Raw genomic sequence first — 19,523 nt, forward strand, 5'->3', positions numbered from 1 at the left:
TAAAAAATGAGAAAAATGACTTTCTTAATGAAAATAGGGAAGACAAGTTCAATAAGTGATGCTCCAGGTTCATTGTCTCTTCCCCACCCACCTAACGCCTCCAATCCCCACCCCTTGACCATCCCACCCCCCGCCACCCCCGAACCCCCACTCCCACCCGCATAGTGTTTTCCTAAATTACATATAAATATTTTTGGGATAATATTTTTTACTTAGTTACCAAACATTAGAAAATAAGTAAGAAATCCACTTGTTTTCAAGAAAACATTTTCCAAGTGTACCAAACGAGAAAAGGCCATAAATAGTCCCTTATCTATGGGAGTATGTCTAAAATGGTCTCTTAACTATACATTTATCGATTTTAGTCCTTTAACTATCTAAAAACTTATTAAATTTGATCTTCGTTTATTTTTTTATACAAACAGCGTACAAACTCATAAGCCTTCATGAGATTAATCATTAAACCATTCCTCAAACATATATTTCTCTCTCCCTGCTTCTTTTTCCTCAAGTTCATCTTGTTAAAAAAAAAAAAAAGCATTCTAGCACTGGTTTCGCTCTGGAGTCTCTAAAATTCGAAAAGACAAACTCAGACACAAATTTTCTGTAACCATTCTTCTCAAACACTACTAAAAAACTCGTAAAAACCGACAAATTCTGTCGGTTTTTTCAATAATTTTTTTAAATCTTTTTTTTTTAAAGAAAACCGACGGACTGCGACGATTATTTTTTGCACAAAAATGAGCAAAAAAATATAATTATTTGCAATATTATTTTCTAAAATAAACCAATGGAGTCCGTTGGTTTTTTATTTTTTATTTTTTTATTAAAAAACTGACGGAGACGGAGTCCGTCGGTTTTTAGAGCGAAAAAATAGTATAAATTAAATCAATGTAAATATATGAACAAAAAATATCAGTGGTTTAGTGGTAAAATCCTTTAATGCCAAGGAACATACCCGAGTTTGACTCCAAGTTCCTACATTTCATTCTTTAAAAAAGAAGCAGGGAGAGAGAAATATAGGTATGAGAGATGGTTTAATGATTAATCTCACGAAGGTTTATGAGTTTGTACGCTGTTTGTATAAAAAAATAGATGGAGACCAAATTTGATAAGTTTTTGGATAGTTAAAGAATTAAAACCGATAAGTATATAATTAAGGGACTATTTTAGACCTACTCCCATATTATAAAGGAATCTAAAATAACGTCTGAATAAACTAGACACGTGGCTACTAATTTACCCACCTGGACTGACTATTCAATTAAAAATAACAAAGGAGTTTTGCGGACTAAAAACCTAATACTTCAATTTCAGTACCCGTACCTCTCCTACGGTGCCCACCGTCGCCGGTTAGTCTTTTACTCCATTCCCTTCAAATACCCACCACGCTTCTTTTGTTGTTCTTGCGCTCTTTCTTATTTCCTATGTTCAGAATTTTTAGAATTGTTTCCTTTACTTGTTACTTTCCGATCATGCAATGCTGTGATCTACTGTAACATATATCTACTTTCCTCCTTTTTATTAATCACTGTTCCGCACTCTTTAAAACCCTAAAAGCAAAGGTGAAGTCCCAATTTATCTTTCTAAAATTGTTTCAGAAACCCTGCAGATTTTACCCTAGTCGCTGGAAGTTTTCCTAATCCCAGGTATATATATGGGGCCAAAAGTTGATCCTTTCCTCACATTGTTCTTGGTTATTCGGTGTGTCCTTTTTCTTATCTTAATTTACTCTTATATAACTGTATTGTACTTTTCATTTTCTTTAAGCTGAGGGTCTTTCAGAAATAGCCTCTCTGCCCCCCCCCCACAAAGGTAGGGTTAAGGTCTGCGTACATCCTATCCTCCCCAGACCTCTCACATTGTGGGATTACACTGGGTATGCTGTTGCCTCCGCGAAATGCCTATGCTTTTTGTATTCGTCTTTGATTGACTTTCGGAAAATTCTAGTAAGGGAAGCTGATTGAAATATGGCCATTTGGGTAAATTCAAAGTTGGGGTTGATTTTCAGATGCTGCCCAAAGCCTACGGAGAAGGATGGCAACAACAACAACAACTTACCCAGTGAATCCCACAACGTGGGGTCTGGGGAGAGTAGAGTGTACGCAGACCTTACCCCCACCTTAGGTAGGGAGGCTGTTTCCGGAAGACCCTCGGCTCATTACGGAGAAGGATGGATATATGTATTATTCACTATAAATTTAAGTTTTATCGGTGCTTAGCATTGTAAATATATAATTTGATTGGTTCCAACAAGTTTTTCCACTCTTGCATGGTTGCATCCAAGTGTGTGGCCTAATGTTCAATGAAGTGGATTGAGGACCATGAGGTCTCAAGTTTAAATCTAGTGACAAAACACTAGGTGATTTCTTGTCATATGTCCTAGCCTTGGTGGACTGAGTTACCTTATATCTATTGCTGGTGGGAGGTGACAGGTATCCCCTGGAATCAGTGGAGCTGGCGCACACACCACGATTATCAAAAGAAAAGAAAGTGTTTTCTCTTTCCTTAAGGTACCAACTCATGCTGGGCATAGAAACTTAACGGCAGTTGGCTTCTAAAAGTGACTTGATTCTTTTAAAAATTCTTTCCGTGTCCTCTATTTGACCATTTTACCTCCGATGGTCGGTTTAGTTATTACTGGTATTCACTTATAATTTTAATCTTTAGAAGAGTTTCAAATTGGTTTAAATACTCTTATTAGAGATGGAGGGTTTGTAATATCTAATTAATGATGACATTGCGACAGCCTCATTATTGTATTCTCATATCAGCTGAATAAGCTGATACAGTAGGAGTGAACTCGTGTAGTCTTCTATGTTTGCCTGTCATGTTTCAAGCAAATCTCTGCAACTTATTTGAGGGAACGATGGCTGATACTGCTAGTTAAGGCCTTAAGGGCACAACGTCCAGATCCATATTTTAATGTGCCATTCTGTCTCTTGCGGTTCCGTACCCAATACCTTTTGCACCTTAACAGTGTCTGTGGGGATTACATATCTTTTCCTGATGGATAAATTTCAGTGAATGTGCAGTGCATTTCTTGTGGTTGTGGCATATGAAATTCAAAACATTTTCCTTGAACTTCCATTCTAGCATTGCTGTGACTGCGTGGTTTCTTTGTACCCATATTTCCCTTGAGAAAGCCCACTGTGTTTTGATTTGTGACAGGTCATTCAAAATGTATTTGAAATCTCAGTTGTCATGGAATGTGATAATCCCTGCTGAGAACCTTGATGTTGAAGGTTTAATGCTTCAGAAGGCAATTGTTATTCGCCTCTTGGAAGACTTTGCTTCCAAGAAGGCCTCAAAAAATCTTGGTTACTTTATGGCTGTCACTACATTGGAGAGGATTGGGGAAGGGAAAGTTCGAGAACACACTGGTGATGTGCTTTTCCCTGTGGAATTCAGCTGCGTTACCTTCAAGATATTCCGTGGAGAGATCTTAGAAGGGTTTGTTGACAAGATCTTGAAGCATGGTGTCTTTTTGAGATGTGGCCCCACCAACAAGGTATACCTCTCTCATCTCAAGATGTCGGATTATAAGTATGTGCCTGGAGAAAATCCTATCTTTATGAATGATAAGATGTCAAGAATTGAGAAAGACACTGTGGTGCGTTTCATCGTGGTTGGAGCAAGGTATGTGGAGGCGGAGAAGGAATTCCAAGCACTTGTGAGCTTGGAGGGTGATTACCTCGGACCCATCTCACAAAGTTCTGTTTAGATCTCGCCATGATTGGCTCATTTTGGACATAGACCAATGACATGTAAAGCTAACTTATGTTGTTACATCTGTGTTTAGTACTGTTTTGAATTGAATGTTACTTTTCTGTAGATGTCGCTGACCCTCTGTGAATTGTTGTTACTCATTTGGTTGCTTAAGCCCTCAAGATATTATGTAAATGTTTTAAGGTGAAGCATGTCTTCGCAGATACCTTTACTTGTTAAGGTGATAAACCTTTACGTAAAGTAGCCTTCCAAAGTGACTTGTTCTCTTGACGGAAATTCTTAAAAATATCTTAATATAGTGCTCGTCTTCCCAGTTTCTTATACTCCATGGGCAGGTGTGTCAAACCTTTTCTCCTACCTCACAGTTCAATTTCTGAAAACAGTCTCAAGTTTTCCATGTTTCTTCGGCCAGGTATTAAGATTCTGACACTTGAACAAAATTGAGGTTTAACTCTCAAAAAGCTATACCCAAGGGTGTGGCATGCAAATAGTGCTCGATAAAATAATCGAGGTGCGTATAAGCTGACTTGGACACCACTATTATAAAAAAAGAAAAAGAAATGAACTTTCAGAAGAAACAGAACTAGATCTAGCTTGAGACGGAAGAAACAGAACTAGATCTAGCTTGAGACGGAAGAAACAGAACTAGATCTAGCTTGAGATGGACTTTTACTTCATAGGGTTGCTAATTATGACGGCTGTTAAATTATGAAGCAACTTCAGATTTCTGCAATTTTGGTGCTTTCGTTTAGTTTATTTAATATTCATTGTGAAAGAGAGAAGGGGAACCTTTTTGTTCTGATCAAATGATGGTGGTTATTAGAATATTTTCCAGCATGGATTTCTGTTTGCTTTATCGTTGCAGTCCTTGCTAATATAGTTTGTTAGCATTGGTGTGTATTGTCCTTTTGTTATTTGTATGAATGGGTTTTTGGCTATCTGCAAACTGGGTGACTGATCATGTGTACCTGGTGATGCTCCAGACCAAAACAAATTCATTTCTTTGCGCGGATTGGCATTCAAACGCGCTGGTCTTTATTTTTTCCTCTCAAATTGATTTTGCTATTCGCCTAAAAAATGGCTAAAAATACCCGAATCCGACTCAGTTAAAAAAAAAAAAAGTAATTTGCAAGGCAAGGTTTCATGAAAGTTAGGCCTTATAAGACCTAACTTAGAGCCCGAGATCTAACTTAGAGCCCGTTCGGATGGGCTAAAAGCCATAAGTTAGGAATTTTAATTTGTGGCTTTTGATTTATTTTTGTTATTTTGACTTAAAAACAAGTTCTAAAAAAATATTTTTTTATCTTATCCAAACCATACAAAAGTGCTTAAAAGGTATTTTGGCTTAAAAGCACATAAAATAAGCCAATCCAAACAGGCTCTTAGTTATGCTGTAGTTCCAAGCTAGGCCTTATAAGACATAACTTCTGTAGTTTTAAGTTATGCCGGATATTAAGGCATAACTTTTATATAGAGACTATGCCTTACGCATAACTTCTATACAGAAACTATGTTTTAAAGCATAACTTGCCTTGCATTTTTTTTTTCACTCTGGTGGGATTCTACAGAAGTTCTTGCCCGAATAGGCCTACTTTGCAACGAAATTCTGCCTTGCGATTTTTTTTTAATTTTTTTATACTCTGCTGGGTTCGGACCCAGAATCTAAGAGGCATTTTCAGCCACTTAAAGTATCGTAGGACCAACAATTAAAACCAGCTATTTGAGGAATCAAAATTAAAGACCACCCCCAAATAAGGGCATTTGTGTGAATGACCCAAACAAATTTCTGCAAAAAATTCATAACAAACTACATTTTGGAATTTTTGGAAGCTCTTTATTGGTTATGCTGCTAATAATAAGTTTTTTTTTTTTTTTCTTTTTTTCATGTTACCAGTCTCCAAAAAAAATTAATAACCTTATGTTGAAAGCTTTAGGTGAATACATAGGGTGTTGTTATCAGCCAATTTTACTCTAAGAAGCAATGACTAGGTTTGGTGGATTTCTACTTGAATATTTTTTTTTTTTTTTCCCACCCATTTAGGAGGATTTATAGTGTTTCCACACTTACCCTCCAGTGTGACTCGAACCCAGGACCTACCGGTCGTGGGTGGAGGTGCTTAACCACTGAGCCATCCCTCACTTGTCGATTTCTATGGTTTGAAAGTTTTTTTTTTTTTTTTTTTTTGGATTTAATGTATGTACACTGTATAAAGAACTTTTATACTATCAACACATTTTAACGTGTTGTAATTTTATTGATTTCACTTTTTCATGGACAGTTGCATATTAATAATTTTAGGCAGCTTGATATGTAAAATTCATCTTAGTGTATAAAAGCTGAAACCTTTCTTTATACATTGAATCATTGGTATTGGATTTTTTGTGCAGGTGTCGGCCGTTTAAGGGGCTGAGATGAACTTATTTGAAAAAGTAAAAAGAAGCTCAAAATCTGCACAGGTCTTTCAACATCTCATATATGCCAATTACATGCCACACAATTTTATAATCGTCTGGTTTAGCAAGTAGAACTTATTTGAAAAAATAAAGAGAAAAGTGCATGCATAACATAGGATGATGGAATTCAAGACATGGATGTGACCCCTCACCAAACCAGGATAGCTGTCAAAATGCTCTCCATTTGCTACAAAAAGCTATATGGAAATCTCGACTATGAAGCCATTATTACTCCAACAGAAGACTAAAGTTTTGTCAATCTAAATTAGCAGCAATGTTTGACATGCCTCAGATGAAATAACTACTTGTATACTTGGCCAGTTATTTCCACCATCCTCAATCAAGAATTCAAAGAGGGTAAGTCGAAAAGGTATACTCAATATTAAGTAAAAGCAAGCCATGACACTCATCTTTCGACAGGATACGCTTTTTCATTCTGCTTAGATCAAACAAAGAATAAGATCAAATATTTCGTGAGTTTCAAATTGAATATCATGATATACATTTTTCTAAAGTTCCTTCGACCAATTTCTTAAGTGAAATAGGAAGAAGAGGAATTACTTGTTTCTGAAAATAGTTAAAATAGATAGAGAAATTACGTAAAATTGAAATGTGGAAATATTTGTTAAGCAAAAATAATTTGGATCTTCACTATAGAACAATGGCGTGTGCTCGGATCATGAATGAAGCGAGTTTTATTATTATAATTGAAAAAAGAGTTTAAGTTCTATGCACTTGGCGTTTAAAAATCAGTATTTATACAATCATGTTACTTTTAGGGTAATTACAAGTGAATCTTCGCTATAATAAAATGGTAACTAACCTAATATCGCAAGTTAAACTATATTGATATTGTAAATGAAAATTTGACAACCTAATTTATAGGTATATGTTTTTTAATCGTACACTTTGGAAACCATTAATATGAATGTGAGGAAAGAAGTTTTGTTATATGATTACATGGGGCAAAAGCACCCTATCTTTGTTTTCCACTAGTGTGCAAATATGATTACCGTTCTTTACTGTTGACCTGTCTTGTACTGAAACTTGACATAATCTGACATGAAAAAACTTGCTAATCAAGCTTTGGTTGAATCTTGTAATAGCAATGCGCATATGTTTCTGTAAAGAATTCACATGGTCGGTGTTTGTTCAAACGTTAGTTAGAAAAGTGATATCTCCCATAAATCCAAATGATTGCAATTTTGGTGTTATATATAACTGGACAATTTAAAATTCTTCTCTAACTATCATTCTGTTTCTATCAACCTCTTGCATTTTGATAAGGGGGATTAAGCTATGACTTATGCTATTGTAACTTATTATAGTAATCCAAAGCCACAAGTATCAACTTCAATTATTGATGCAATATCACTCTTTAATTTCTTATACCCTTTGCCGCCAACACCCCCCCCCCCACCCCACCTCCCCCCCTAAATTTCTCCAAAAAAAAAAAAAATGCACTACCGTGAGCTTGCTCACATTTCCGGCCATAAGCCCAAATAAAGAGGAGGGTTCCGGTAAGTTGACAACCAGCGTAAAACTTATCGATTCATCGTGAATCCTCAAAAATGATTATATCAAATGAGTTAAAATAAAGAAGTGGAGGCATTCATGTAGCCAATACTCACTTAGTTGGACTGAGGCATGGTTATTCGTTATTATCATAGATTTCTCCAAAAAGGAATTCTTATCACCATACATTCTGTTTCCCATATTTACTGTAGTAACATTTAGTATATCAAAAGTAGAGGTTATTGCTAATAGAGAAAAAACATCATTTAATCCCTGAATTTGGCACGAAAACTCACTTTAACAATTAAACTTAAGCTGTATTTATATACCCCCTTAACAACTTTCATTTCAATTATTTTTCACCCCAAATGCCGATGTGACAAAAATAAAAAAATAAAAAAAAATTAAGAGAGTAAACAACACAAAAAGTGGACCCGCTGATATATATGTATTATTATACAATTAAAAAATAAAATAAAAAAAAGATGGGCCCCATAATTTCAACCTCCTTCTTCATCCTCTCCTTCTTTCCCATTCTTCACAACCCCTGCCCTCCCCACCCCTGTTGCCACGCCCCACAGTCCCGTCGCCCCCTCCCCGTTGCCACGCCCCACAGCCCCGCCCCACCACTTTCTTCTTCACCCCACAGCCTCCCCCCCCCCCCCATGTAACACCCCGTAAACTTGAACTAGGTGTGAATATGTAAAAATCTAGTGTTAAGATGATATTTTATCTATATGAATCCATTCTTGATGAATTCGGGTGGAGGATGGTCGTTTTGAAGTCAAACCAACTAGTGAAGTTCTTAAGGGCTCTTAAATTCGCCTAAGTTTTGGTAGGTCTGTCTTCTGGGCGATTTTCATGAAAATTTGTTACGAATTTGGAAAAACTTCCTTGATGAAAGTTGTAGATATTTGAAATATCTTTCCAACGGTAGGTCGCCCAGCCCAAACAAAGCTGCGTACAAAAGGTTATGCCTGTTTTACTGAAGCCTGTCTTCACTGGAAATTTTGCTTGTGTTACAGTGAGACGTTATGGACCGTAACACGTGTTACGGGCCGTAACATGAACCGTAACGTCTCAAAAATTTCCAGAAACTCTCTGGAAATTTCCACTAAGGGACGGTCCGTAACACGAAGGACGGTCCGTCCTTCAGAGGCGTCCTTCGGCCCGTTTTCACCAGAAAAATATAAATAGGACACTTGTTTTGTTTATTCCTCCACTTCCTAAACAACCCTAAGGACGAAAATCATTCCCCCAAGTCTTCAAATGAAAGGTAAGGGAATCCTTAACATTACTAATTCATTCTAACATCAAACCAATGATTCTTAACATGATTTTTGTGATCAAACCTAGGGTTTGCAACATAATTCTTCCCAAAGTGATTCAAGCTAGGGTTTGGGTGTTCTTCATTAGAAAAGTGATTTGTTAAACCTTGTTTAACAAATTAAGGTATGTCTCTCTTTTAAAAACCTTATTATGGATATATGGCCTTTTTCTCGAAAGTTCTTTATTGAATAAAAAGGGTGAACTTCTCATACAAAACCCTAATGTATGACTCTTTTAAAATCCTTTTTGAATATAAAGGTAATTTGTATGTCTCTTTAAAAATAAAATCCTTTTTGAATATAAAGGTAATTTGTATGTCTCTTTAAAAATAAAATCATTTTTGAATATAAAGGTAATTTGTATGTCTCTTTTACAGAAAATCCTTTTGACTATGAAGGTGTTTTGTATGTCTATATTTCAAAATTCGTCTTTTCATGTATGTTTAGATTTTCCCAAAAATCTTCCTTGAAGTATGTCTATATTCCAAAAATCATCTTTTCAACTATGTCTACTTGTGAAGTACGCTTATATTGTGAAAGCATGAATTGTATTTGAGAATCCTTCCTCGATTGTTTGTATAAGTTATAACTCTTGTTTGGTGGAATTTATTCTGGAATTAAAGATGATTTCTTTTAGACAAGGTCATGCGTGTGTAGGGTCAAACTCGCATCGAACCTTATACGAACTATACTACTTTGTGAAACTCGCTTTTCCCATTATTGGATGATTGAACTTAATCTTCTAAAGGTTGGACCTTAAACTTTTTTTGTTGTTGAATGGGTTTCTTGAACTTGAAATTGAATAAGAGATTTGAATAAGATTCTAAATCGGTTATGACTTGAAATGCCTCTATTTTGAGATGATGACTTGAGAAGTGAGATTCGGCTCTAAGCCATGATTAATGATAAAGTAATATGCCATGATTGTATTTTGTTGGTGTTTGGGCCTGTATGGGAAAGCTGTGCTAATCCAGAGGACGATTAGCCGTTATGGATCCTAACGTATCGATACGAGTATTGCTGTGTCAGTCCAGAGGATGATTGACCTCCGTTGCTTCCTAGCGCGGAGTATCTATTGCTGTGCTAGTCCAGAGGACGATTAGCCTCCGTATCTTCCTAGACCGGAGTATCTATTGCTGTGCTAGTCCAGCGGACGATTAGCCTCCATATCTTTCTAGACCGAAGTATCTATTGCTGTGCTAGTCCAGAGGACGATTAGCCTCCGTTGCTTCCTAGCCCGGAGTATCTATTCCTGTGCTAGTCCAGAGGACGATTAGCCTCCGTGGTTTCCTAACCCGGAGTATTGATTGATTGATTAGTTTGCCTATGAGTAGCTTGTTTCATATCTTGATGCCTGTGAGTGGCTTGTGGTGATATTGAATTCGTAAGTGAAATGCTTGGCATGGTAAATGGTAAGGAGTTAAGTTAATATGTCTTTCGTTGTTGGATTCTTTCATGACTCTTTAATGTTGCTGACTTACGTTATTCCTGGGTTTGAATTGTGATTTTCTTTAATATCATTTTATTAATTTTATTCATCATATCTTGTTTGTAACTATTGCCCCTTAGACACTCACTGAGTACGAAGTATTCAGGCATATCATTGTTATTTTTGATGGTATGTTAGGTAACGGAGAAGAGCAGGTTCTTAACACTTCAGGCGCTTAGGAATGACTTACTGTTGCTGCTGATTTGGTGAGCCCGCAGGTTCGTTTGTGGGACACCCTATTTATTTGTTTGTTCATTAGTAGTTTTTCGGGCTGCGTCCCAATGAGTCAAACTATTATTCCTTTATCTTAGAAGCTCCATAGTATACGTTCTTGTGGGTAGTTGTTGAGTTATTGATTAACTCTCGGGCACGTATTACGTTTGACTAAGTATTAGATGAATAAAGACTTTCGCTGATTTAATTCATATATTCATGATTTGTTATACTTATTTTATAAACTGTTGGAGGCGAATATTGAACCTGGCGGGTTCAAGTGTCATTATTGCACGGTTTAGGTTCTTCCGATGTTGTTCATGACGTCGGATGTCGGTCACGTCTAGGGTGGGGTTTTGGGGCGTGACACCCCACCACCTTCTTTTTATTTTTCACCCCACAGCCCCGCCCCCACCACAGCTCCGCCCCATAAATCCCTCTTTTTCTCTATATTCTCATCAATCTTTTCTTTTCATTTTCACCATTTTTTGGTTTCTTGATTTTGATTTTTGTTTTCTTTCAAAATAAAGTTATGGAATAATGGTTATGGAAGAAATGAATTTGCTAATAATAATCATAATGGCTAACAATAACAACCAAAACCATCAATTTGGACGAATTTGAGTGTAGGTGGGACTAGTTTGAGAAGGAGTTGGATGAAATTTGTTGGGGGAGATGATGGCGATAGTTGTGGGTGTGGGTTAAAGATGGTGGTGGTGAACTTTTTTTCTTTTAAGGGCAGTTCGTCCAAACTAATAATGACCCAAAATAACAACCAAAACAATCAATTTGGATGAATTTGAGTGTAAGTGGGACTAATTTAAGAAGGAATTGAATTTGGTGGGGAGATGATGGTGGTGGTGGTAGGTGTGGGTTAAAGATGATGGTGATGATTTTTTTTTTGAAGGGCAGTTTGTCCAATTTGGACTGATAATAATAATAATTTTTTTTTGCGGTGGCGGTGGCGGTAGCAGCGGCGTAGTGGTTGCTAAAGTAGAGTGAGGATGAGGAGAAAGAAGAAGAAAGAGAAAAGGGAGAAGAAGAAGAAACAACAACAACAACCCAGTGAAATCCCACAACGTGGGGTCTGGGGAGGGTAGAGTGTACGCAGACCTTACTCCTACCAAGGTAGGACGGCTGTTTCCGAAAGAGAAGAAGAAAAAAGAGAAAGAGAAAGAGAAAAAATAATAAAAGAAAAACAAAAAATGAAGTGTTGGTAATTTTTGACATGGCACTGACGTGGCAACGATGTGGCAATGACGTGGCGCGAGTGTAATACACCTGACCTTGTGAGAATGGTATTATTTTTTTAGGGTGGAAAATAATTGAAATGAAAGTTGTTAAGGGAGTATATAAATACAACTTAAGTTTAGTTGTTAAAGTGAATTTTCGTGCCAATTTCAGGGATTAAAATGATTTCTTTATTTGTATCAGACATGAAGCTATATGTAATTTCTCTTTTTGTCAATGACCTGAAAGTAGCCTCTTTATATAAAAAGCAGAAGACACATCCTGGTAGAGCTAATACAAGATACTAGGTGTCTTTTTAGTAAAACATTAAGAAATGTCTTTAGTTTAATCTTAGACCATATGCCCATCATCACAACCTAGATTAAATAAAGTCAATTGGTTATCCTAGTTTGGCATTAGAAATATGAAAAAAAAAAAAACTACTGTATTAAAGTTAAGAATGTCATAAAGTGAAAAAACTTTAAAAGGGTCCTTTAATTGCCTGCATGGTTTTAAAAGTCTATATCTCACTGCAACAAACAATTTTTCATCTTGAGTTTCCTCTTCCATCATAGCACCTAACTTTCCTAAAAATTCAGATTTCTCAGTACTGAATTAGCTGCTTTTTGAAGCTCTTCTTGGAATTCTGATTCAGAATCCAAGAATGAGGAAATATTGGCTACCAATTACTTCAGTCTTTGCTTTTTTTGTATTTCCACATTTCATTGCTTGTTTATCCAATGAAGAGATCCAACTCAACAGTCAGTTGATTAGCATCAAACAACATGTTCCCAAGGTATGCAACCCCTCTCCGCCCTCCCCCAAATTTGTGCTGCGTATATAAGCAAATTCAGAATTTAAATTTGATGAGTTCATGTTTATGTACTTTTCACTGCATTGTTGCAATTATGGGTTCAGAACTTAGTAAATATTGAAATTTTAGTTATTTTTCACACATACATATTTATACACTTATATAAAAGTACAGAGTTCAGTTGAACCTATTGAATTACATTGCGTCCACCTATGGGTGCATACCTTGTTCATATTTACAGGGAGAGGAAAAGAGGGGAAAGGAAAAGTTGGTTTATGAGAAGTTGAGAAACAAATTGTGACACAAGAAGATATTTTACTTTCCCTTCCTTTCTCTTCTTTTCTGCTTGTTCCCAAACAAGATATAAAGGAATGAGAATTTGACATGTAAAATGCTGGCAGGTGAATTCTCAGAGAATATTTGATATTGAAATTCATGGAATTTTGTTATGGGCTTCAATGGGATTCTTGATGCCTGCTGGAATACTCACAATAAGACTCTCCAACACAGAGGAGTGTAGCAGAACAAAACTCAAAGTTCTCTTTTATGTTCATGCAATTCTTCAGGTAATTAATATTTAGTTTAACTCTGAATTCTAATTCTTCAAATTCTGAACAACTTTTGGAAAAATAAATTGAAACTGTTTGGAAAAAAAAAATTGACATCTTTTTCATGAATGATAGATGTGTCTTTTGAGCCATGACAAGTAATGATCATAAATTGATCTTTACTTTGTTCTGCTACGTAATGATTCCACTTTAATCATAGTAAGGGTTAAAAAGTTCAAAATTCATTTATGTGAGCCCACAGTTTGGTGGGAGTATAAGTGAAACAGATTTGACTATGATTATGGCCATTGTATGTGGCAAGAAATGAGAATTAGTTTAACAAATAGACAATTAAAAATTATATTATCTCTTTTGTTTCTGGCTGCAATAATTGATTTGCCCTTCTTTTTTGTATATTTTAAACTGAAAAAGGTGCTCTCAGTGCTGCTGGCTACTGCTGGAGCTGTGCTATCAATAAAGAGCTTTGAGAATAGGTTCAACAACAATCACCAAGGAATAGGCTTAGCCCTTTATATTGCCATCTATGTCCAATTTCTTATGGGATTGCGCAGGCCTAAGAGGTAACTCTTTTCTTTAGTTTTTCTCCTAAGTTTCGACACAATTAATAGATCTTGTGGAACTTAGGCTAGGAAGAATTATCAAATTATATGTAGGAAAAGCCAGTTCGATTTCCTAAATTTCTTGTCTGTCCTTTTTTACTTTTTTATTTTATTTTTGTTTGTAGCAATGATGTTCGGATCAATTTGCATGCATATTTACTATTTTATTGGGTACCAGTAATCGCACGGTTGAGCATTTTGTACCTATAGTCAACAAATATAGTGTCAACATGAGTACATTGTATGATAAAATCAAGTACTCTAAAAGTTGCAGCTATTTCGATACAGAGGCGGATTTAGGGGATTATGTGGTTCAACTAAAACCATTTCTCATTTTTTTTTAAAAAAAACTTTTTTTTATAGGGGAAGGGGATTACAACGTGGAGATTCGAACCCTCACCAACAAGGTGAGAGTTCAGGTAGCCAACCAACGGAGCTACAAGATCCCTGCTAAACCATTTCTCATTTAAAATATAAACATATAATGAAATCACACTTACTTTAAATTAACTAACTCTAAATCTCGAGTTCGCCTCTATGAACTGCAGGGGAAGTAAAAGAAGAAGTGTATGGTACTTTTTCCATTGGCTACTTGGAACAACAATATGCTTGGCAGGAATCGTAAACACCTACACAGGATTAAATGCCTACCATGAAAGGACATCTAAGCCAATAAGCCTATGGACAATAATTTTTACAGCTCAAATCTCATTCATGGGATTTTTCTATCTTTTCCAAGACAAATGGGAATACATACAAAAGCAAGGGGTCAATCCTGGAAATAATGAAACTATGACACCCCAAGTGGAAATAGTTGTTCCTCAGAGTGATGGCCAAAAGATGATTACCAGAACTGAGTCAGGAAGGAAGATCAATGCACTAGGGACTTACTTTTCTAGAAATAATGTCCTCAACAAATTATTACAACAAACTTGAATGTTGTATGTTTTTGGAAACTGTACTTCCTAGTCCTCCACTTTTTCTTGTTTGCACTTAACATGAACTAGAGTTTGGTGTATTTTTATTTGAGGCACCAATTATGTGAATGCATCATAAAACAGGAAGCTTATTTAGTGATTCAAAACCACCCTTTATTCCTCCTTCCTAACCTTGAAATGTGATTTTTAGATTTCTCAAGAGTGATTATGAGGTAGTAGATATATGATGATTAGGGAATGTATTCTTGTACATAAATTAGAGTATTTATCACCTTTGTATTGTGTGACGATATAAATGCTAATGATAATGGTTTTTTTAGAAAATTTTGCGACGAGATAGTATGGGAAGTAACATGATTCTTTTTCATATTATGTTATAGAAGAAGAATATGAAATAAGAATGTCAAAGATTGTTACAGAAGCATGTGTGGCATAAAAAGTTCAAAAGGCTCTTTGGTATTTATGCATTTGGCTTGGGTAGATATCTTCCTCTAAAATATTTGGAGGCAGCTATTATTTGCTGGATTTATCATTTCTACGTCATATCACAAAATGAATTACCAAAAATTGAAAAAAAATAATATAAGCTCGGTGATGGGATGTAAATGATCTTTTCCTTTAGGGGAATAACGACTTACGGGGGAAAAAATATAATATGTCACAAGGTTAAAGAACAACGCTCATTTAGAATTCAAAATCATCGAAAGTGTAGTCTTTCAAAAAAATTGTTAGATTAACCTCAAATATAACCAAAAAAAGGTCCTATAGTGATTAGGGGACGGCACTCTATCAAGGTAATAACCTTACTTGCACCAAACTAAATAATCTAATTTTAAGACTTTAAATTAAGGTGAAAATATTTATTATTAATTATAATTGATCGAGTAAATCTATATAAATCACAAATATCTTGTTTTGAAATAAGCTGTTTGTGTGGACAAACATTTTGGCCTAAAATGGTCCCTTAATTTTAGGGCTAAGTTATTTATTTTTGTCCTTGATATACTTAATTGTGAACAAAAAGGATCTTCTACTACTATCTTTTAGTACTTCTTTTTGTTCCGTTCAACATTCTAACTTTAAACTACTACATTGTCCCTCGAAAAGTGAACACTTTACTCCTCTTCGATACTTACACTCCCAAAATACTTATCACATTTCGCTTATCAAGAATTAAATTATATATAAAGTTCGACTAATATTTTAAGATGAGAAGAATAATAATTTTCGTATAGTTTTCAGATAAATTTTAATTTAAAATATTAAATTAATCTCATTTAATTTAACTTCAAAAATTAATCTGAGTTAATCCCGAAAATCAAAACTTGACAAGTATTTTTAGACTGAGCAATATTCATCTTTAAATCAACATTGTTCCTCGCGTTAATAACGTGCTTTCCTCTTGAAAAGTGTACAATCTTGTCTTGTAACACAAAGGACCAAGTTTGGTCACAGCAACAATTGGAGGTAGGTCCAAACTAAATCGATAAACCGCACAAATCGATAAATTGAGGAAAAAAAATTGACTAGTGGTTTAATTTGATTTGATTTGGTGTTTAACAAAAAAATCCCAATCATAATTAGTTTGGTTTGATTTTATCTAAAAAAATTCAAACCAACCCGACATTACATGTATTTAATTTTTAAAATATTTTATACATAAAAATATTTATTTGTAATGTAAGTTATAAATATTTCTTAAATTATTTTCGTAGTTTTTTTTGTCTTTTATCATATTATTTCAAGGTTGAACTTAGAATTTTGAATGTCAATAAGTTTTATATCCTACGGATGTTAGTGGCTCAAATAAAGTCCAAACCAAAACCAACTCAACACTAATAAAAGAAATTCAATTCTCTCACTAGGAATGACAATAATGTTGGATATATATTCTTTAGTTTTGCATAATTCGTTTAGAAAGTGAAAATACATAACTTAATTTATTTATTTTTGGTCATATAATTAATACTTATTAGCCGTACTTATTTTAGCATAACTTAGTATTTTTAGACATGGTCATTTTCTTTATGACTTATTAATTAACAATATTTATTTTAACCGATTTTATCATCTTATTTGTTGAATATTTTAATACAATGTCATCACTCATCTCACATTTTATGTTATTTTCTTAAGAAACACCTTAATTAAATAGTTGTATCTTACTAGAACTAAAGAAATATTTGAAGTAAAAGTTAGTATATGTTTTGTATAAAGACTTTTGTGAAAAAAATTCCGAGGTTAAAAAATCCAAATTTTATTAATTTGGTCTATAAATTTAAAAATTCAACGCAATTAGTTTGGTTTGATATTTAACACATTCGAACTAATCCGACCCATGTAAACCCCTAATTCAAGGACAAGACTAAACTAACTCTGGGTCCGGAACCAAAATGACCCCAAAAAAAAATATTTTGAACTAAAATACCCCAACAAAAAAAAAAAGTTACCGAACTACCTTTAGCGCAGTAATTTACTGCGCTATAGTGTTCGTCTTTTTTTTTTTCCGGCCCTTTTGGTTAACTCTTCTTCCATTACACTTTTTAACGTACTTTGACCACAGATTAATCATGATTCGGGACCCCGAAACTTCAATATTTTATATAGAACCCTACTTATTTTTGTGCGATTAATAAGGTAGGATCAATACATCAAGGATACACAAAAGTTCGGATTGCCATTTCAGTGGTTGAAAAGTGCTCGAACGTCATTTTCGTTTGAAGGCTCAGTGTCATTAACTTGAAGTTCTTTACGAATACTTAAACTTGTTCATTAATAATTAATCAAAAGTTAGTCAAAATTGCAGCATTCATACAAAAAAAAAAATTAATTAAATTGCATCATTCATAACCTTGAGTAGATGAAAATACTTAAACTTGTTCATTAATAAGAAACCCAAACTTTTTTAAAATACAATCATCAAAGTAAGAAAAAAACTTAAAAAAACATTCATCAATTAATGCCCTTGAGTTGATCTTCCGCCGCCACCGCGAGATGTGCCACCACCACTAGATCTACCACCACAAAAGTTTCCTCCACCACGAGAGGTACTTCCACCGCGAAATGTAGTTTGACCACCATGCCGTAAGGGACACTTGCGCTTATCATGACCAACATAATTGCAAAATGAGCATTTTCGAGTGTATCTCCTCGGTGGAACATCCATTTCATTATGAATACGCGAGTATGCATTCTTTCTGAATTTACGGATAAATGCTTTATTTGCAACCATTGAAAATGGATCCGGTGGCCAATAACTCTCACTACCAAGTGGGTAGAACCTTCCAGCATACGTTCTTGCATAATTTTCAACTGTATATTCCTCAGCCATGTACGGGGAGACGTTCTTTCCCATTGCGATAAAACACTTGAAAGCATGAGAACATGGCATGTGATATGATTGCCACTTGCCGCATATGCATGTTCTTGGAATCTCACAAATTGTGTGGACGTTACCTCCTTTACCTTGGTGCACACTTGTTGTGAATTCAAATATGCGCTCTGCAGAGTTGTATTCCATCCGGTCATGTTTTTGAGCCTTATATTTGTGGTACTAGAACAGTTTGGACGGTTTTGGCATCCATCTTAGACCTACTGCTGCATGTGCTTTGGCCTCTTTTGATCTATTGACGAACTGCTCCACAACCTGCTTAAATGTCATTCTCACCATTGCGGTGACAGGTAGTCCCCGTGCAGATTTTAACAAGTCATTGAATGACTCAGAGCTATTTGTTGTCAGCATACCCAATCGCCTACCTTCATCCTGGTGTAATGTCCATTTGTCTTTGTCAATTGCATTCAACAAGTGGAAGGCTTCCTCATTCGCCCGCCTAATAATGTCCATCTGCAGGTTAAACTTCTTCTCCTGATGCTCTGTTGCAGCCGCCCACATCCAATTGCAAAGTGCTGGGGTTCGATATGCCTTTTGGAAGTTTGCCTTCAAATGCCTTAAACAATAACGATGGTAGGCAAAGAGTGACTGCCACCCCTGCAAATTGAACATATTGTGCAATATGCCAGCATTTCTGTCTGATATCACACATATTCCCATGCGATCCTTAATAATGTGTTGCCTTAAGTAGTCCAAAAACATATTGTCACACCCCACACTTGGCAAGGCGTGATTGGCACCTGGCACCTTACAGGAACCGAGCGAACCGACTTATAACTCTCGTCCTTCATATCTCGAATGGTAAAATAAGTCTAAGGGCTAAATATGAACATTATATCATGCACAAATATATGTACAATGTACCCATGATGCCGACATAACAACCGGCATAATACAACTAAGCTGTACACAAGAACTGTCTGCAAAGCCTCTATGAACATGACTGAGGTATACAAGTCGGCACAGGGCCCCTGACATACCCTTAACACAATTCATATATATATATATAGACTCAGACTCGGCAATGCTCCAAGAAGAAGTGGAGCTCACCAATCAAAACTGGTACCTGAAGGCAGCCTACGATGAAAGATCCTCGTCTCATCTATCTACACCTATGGTCATGAACGCAGCGTCCACAAGAAAGGACGTCAGTACGAGCAATGTACTGAGTATGTAAGGCATGATTAGTAGTATGATATCAGAATGAAGATAACATAAGATAAAGTATGTAATTATACCTCGTACTCTTCTTAA

General features: G+C 35.5%; 2 protein-coding genes across 7 annotated transcripts; both read left to right on the forward strand.

Moving 5' to 3' along the window:
- The first annotated feature begins 1,238 nt into the window (after nt 1–1,238).
- LOC132622976 (DNA-directed RNA polymerase V subunit 7-like) lies at nt 1,239–3,836 on the forward strand. 6 transcript variants are annotated; one of them, XM_060337670.1, is made up of 3 exons: nt 1,273–1,352; nt 1,613–1,649; nt 3,172–3,836. In XM_060337670.1, exon 3 carries the CDS (start codon nt 3,182–3,184, stop codon nt 3,722–3,724), a length of 543 nt encoding a protein of 180 aa, XP_060193653.1. In that variant the 5' UTR covers nt 1,273–1,352; nt 1,613–1,649; nt 3,172–3,181; the 3' UTR covers nt 3,725–3,836. The 6 variants fall into 6 exon arrangements, with proteins under 6 accessions (XP_060193649.1, XP_060193653.1, XP_060193651.1 ...); XM_060337668.1 differs by having other exon boundaries at nt 1,284–1,352; nt 1,602–1,649; XM_060337669.1 differs by lacking the exon at nt 1,613–1,649 and adding an exon at nt 2,436–2,513 and having other exon boundaries at nt 1,290–1,352.
- An 8,658-nt stretch (nt 3,837–12,494) lies between these two features.
- LOC132625240 (cytochrome b561 domain-containing protein At4g18260-like) lies at nt 12,495–15,040 on the forward strand. Its single transcript, XM_060340091.1, has 4 exons — nt 12,495–12,754; nt 13,174–13,338; nt 13,753–13,901; nt 14,489–15,040. The coding sequence occupies exons 1-4, from the start codon at nt 12,623–12,625 to the stop codon at nt 14,874–14,876; spliced, it is 834 nt and encodes a 277-aa protein (XP_060196074.1). The 5' UTR covers nt 12,495–12,622; the 3' UTR covers nt 14,877–15,040.
- Nucleotides 15,041–19,523: the final 4,483 nt, after the last annotated feature.

Source organism: Lycium barbarum, chromosome 12 (genome assembly GCF_019175385.1).
Source record: "Lycium barbarum isolate Lr01 chromosome 12, ASM1917538v2, whole genome shotgun sequence".
NCBI classification, from domain to species: Eukaryota; Viridiplantae; Streptophyta; class Magnoliopsida; order Solanales; family Solanaceae; genus Lycium; species Lycium barbarum.

What these genes read in the sequence shown, in the direction of transcription:
- LOC132622976 (XM_060337666.1), top strand. Translation starts at nt 3,182, where the DNA reads ATGTATTTGAAATCTCAGTTGTCATGGAATGTGATAATCCCTGCTGAG.
- LOC132625240 (XM_060340091.1), top strand. Translation starts at nt 12,623, where the DNA reads ATGAGGAAATATTGGCTACCAATTACTTCAGTCTTTGCTTTTTTTGTA. An exon ending in ATGTTCATGCAATTCTTCAG is followed by an intron (nt 13,339 to 13,752) that starts GTAATTAATATT and finishes AAACTGAAAAAG; the next exon opens with GTGCTCTCAGTGCTGCTGGC. An exon ending in GGATTGCGCAGGCCTAAGAG is followed by an intron (nt 13,902 to 14,488) that starts GTAACTCTTTTC and finishes TATGAACTGCAG; the next exon opens with GGGAAGTAAAAGAAGAAGTG.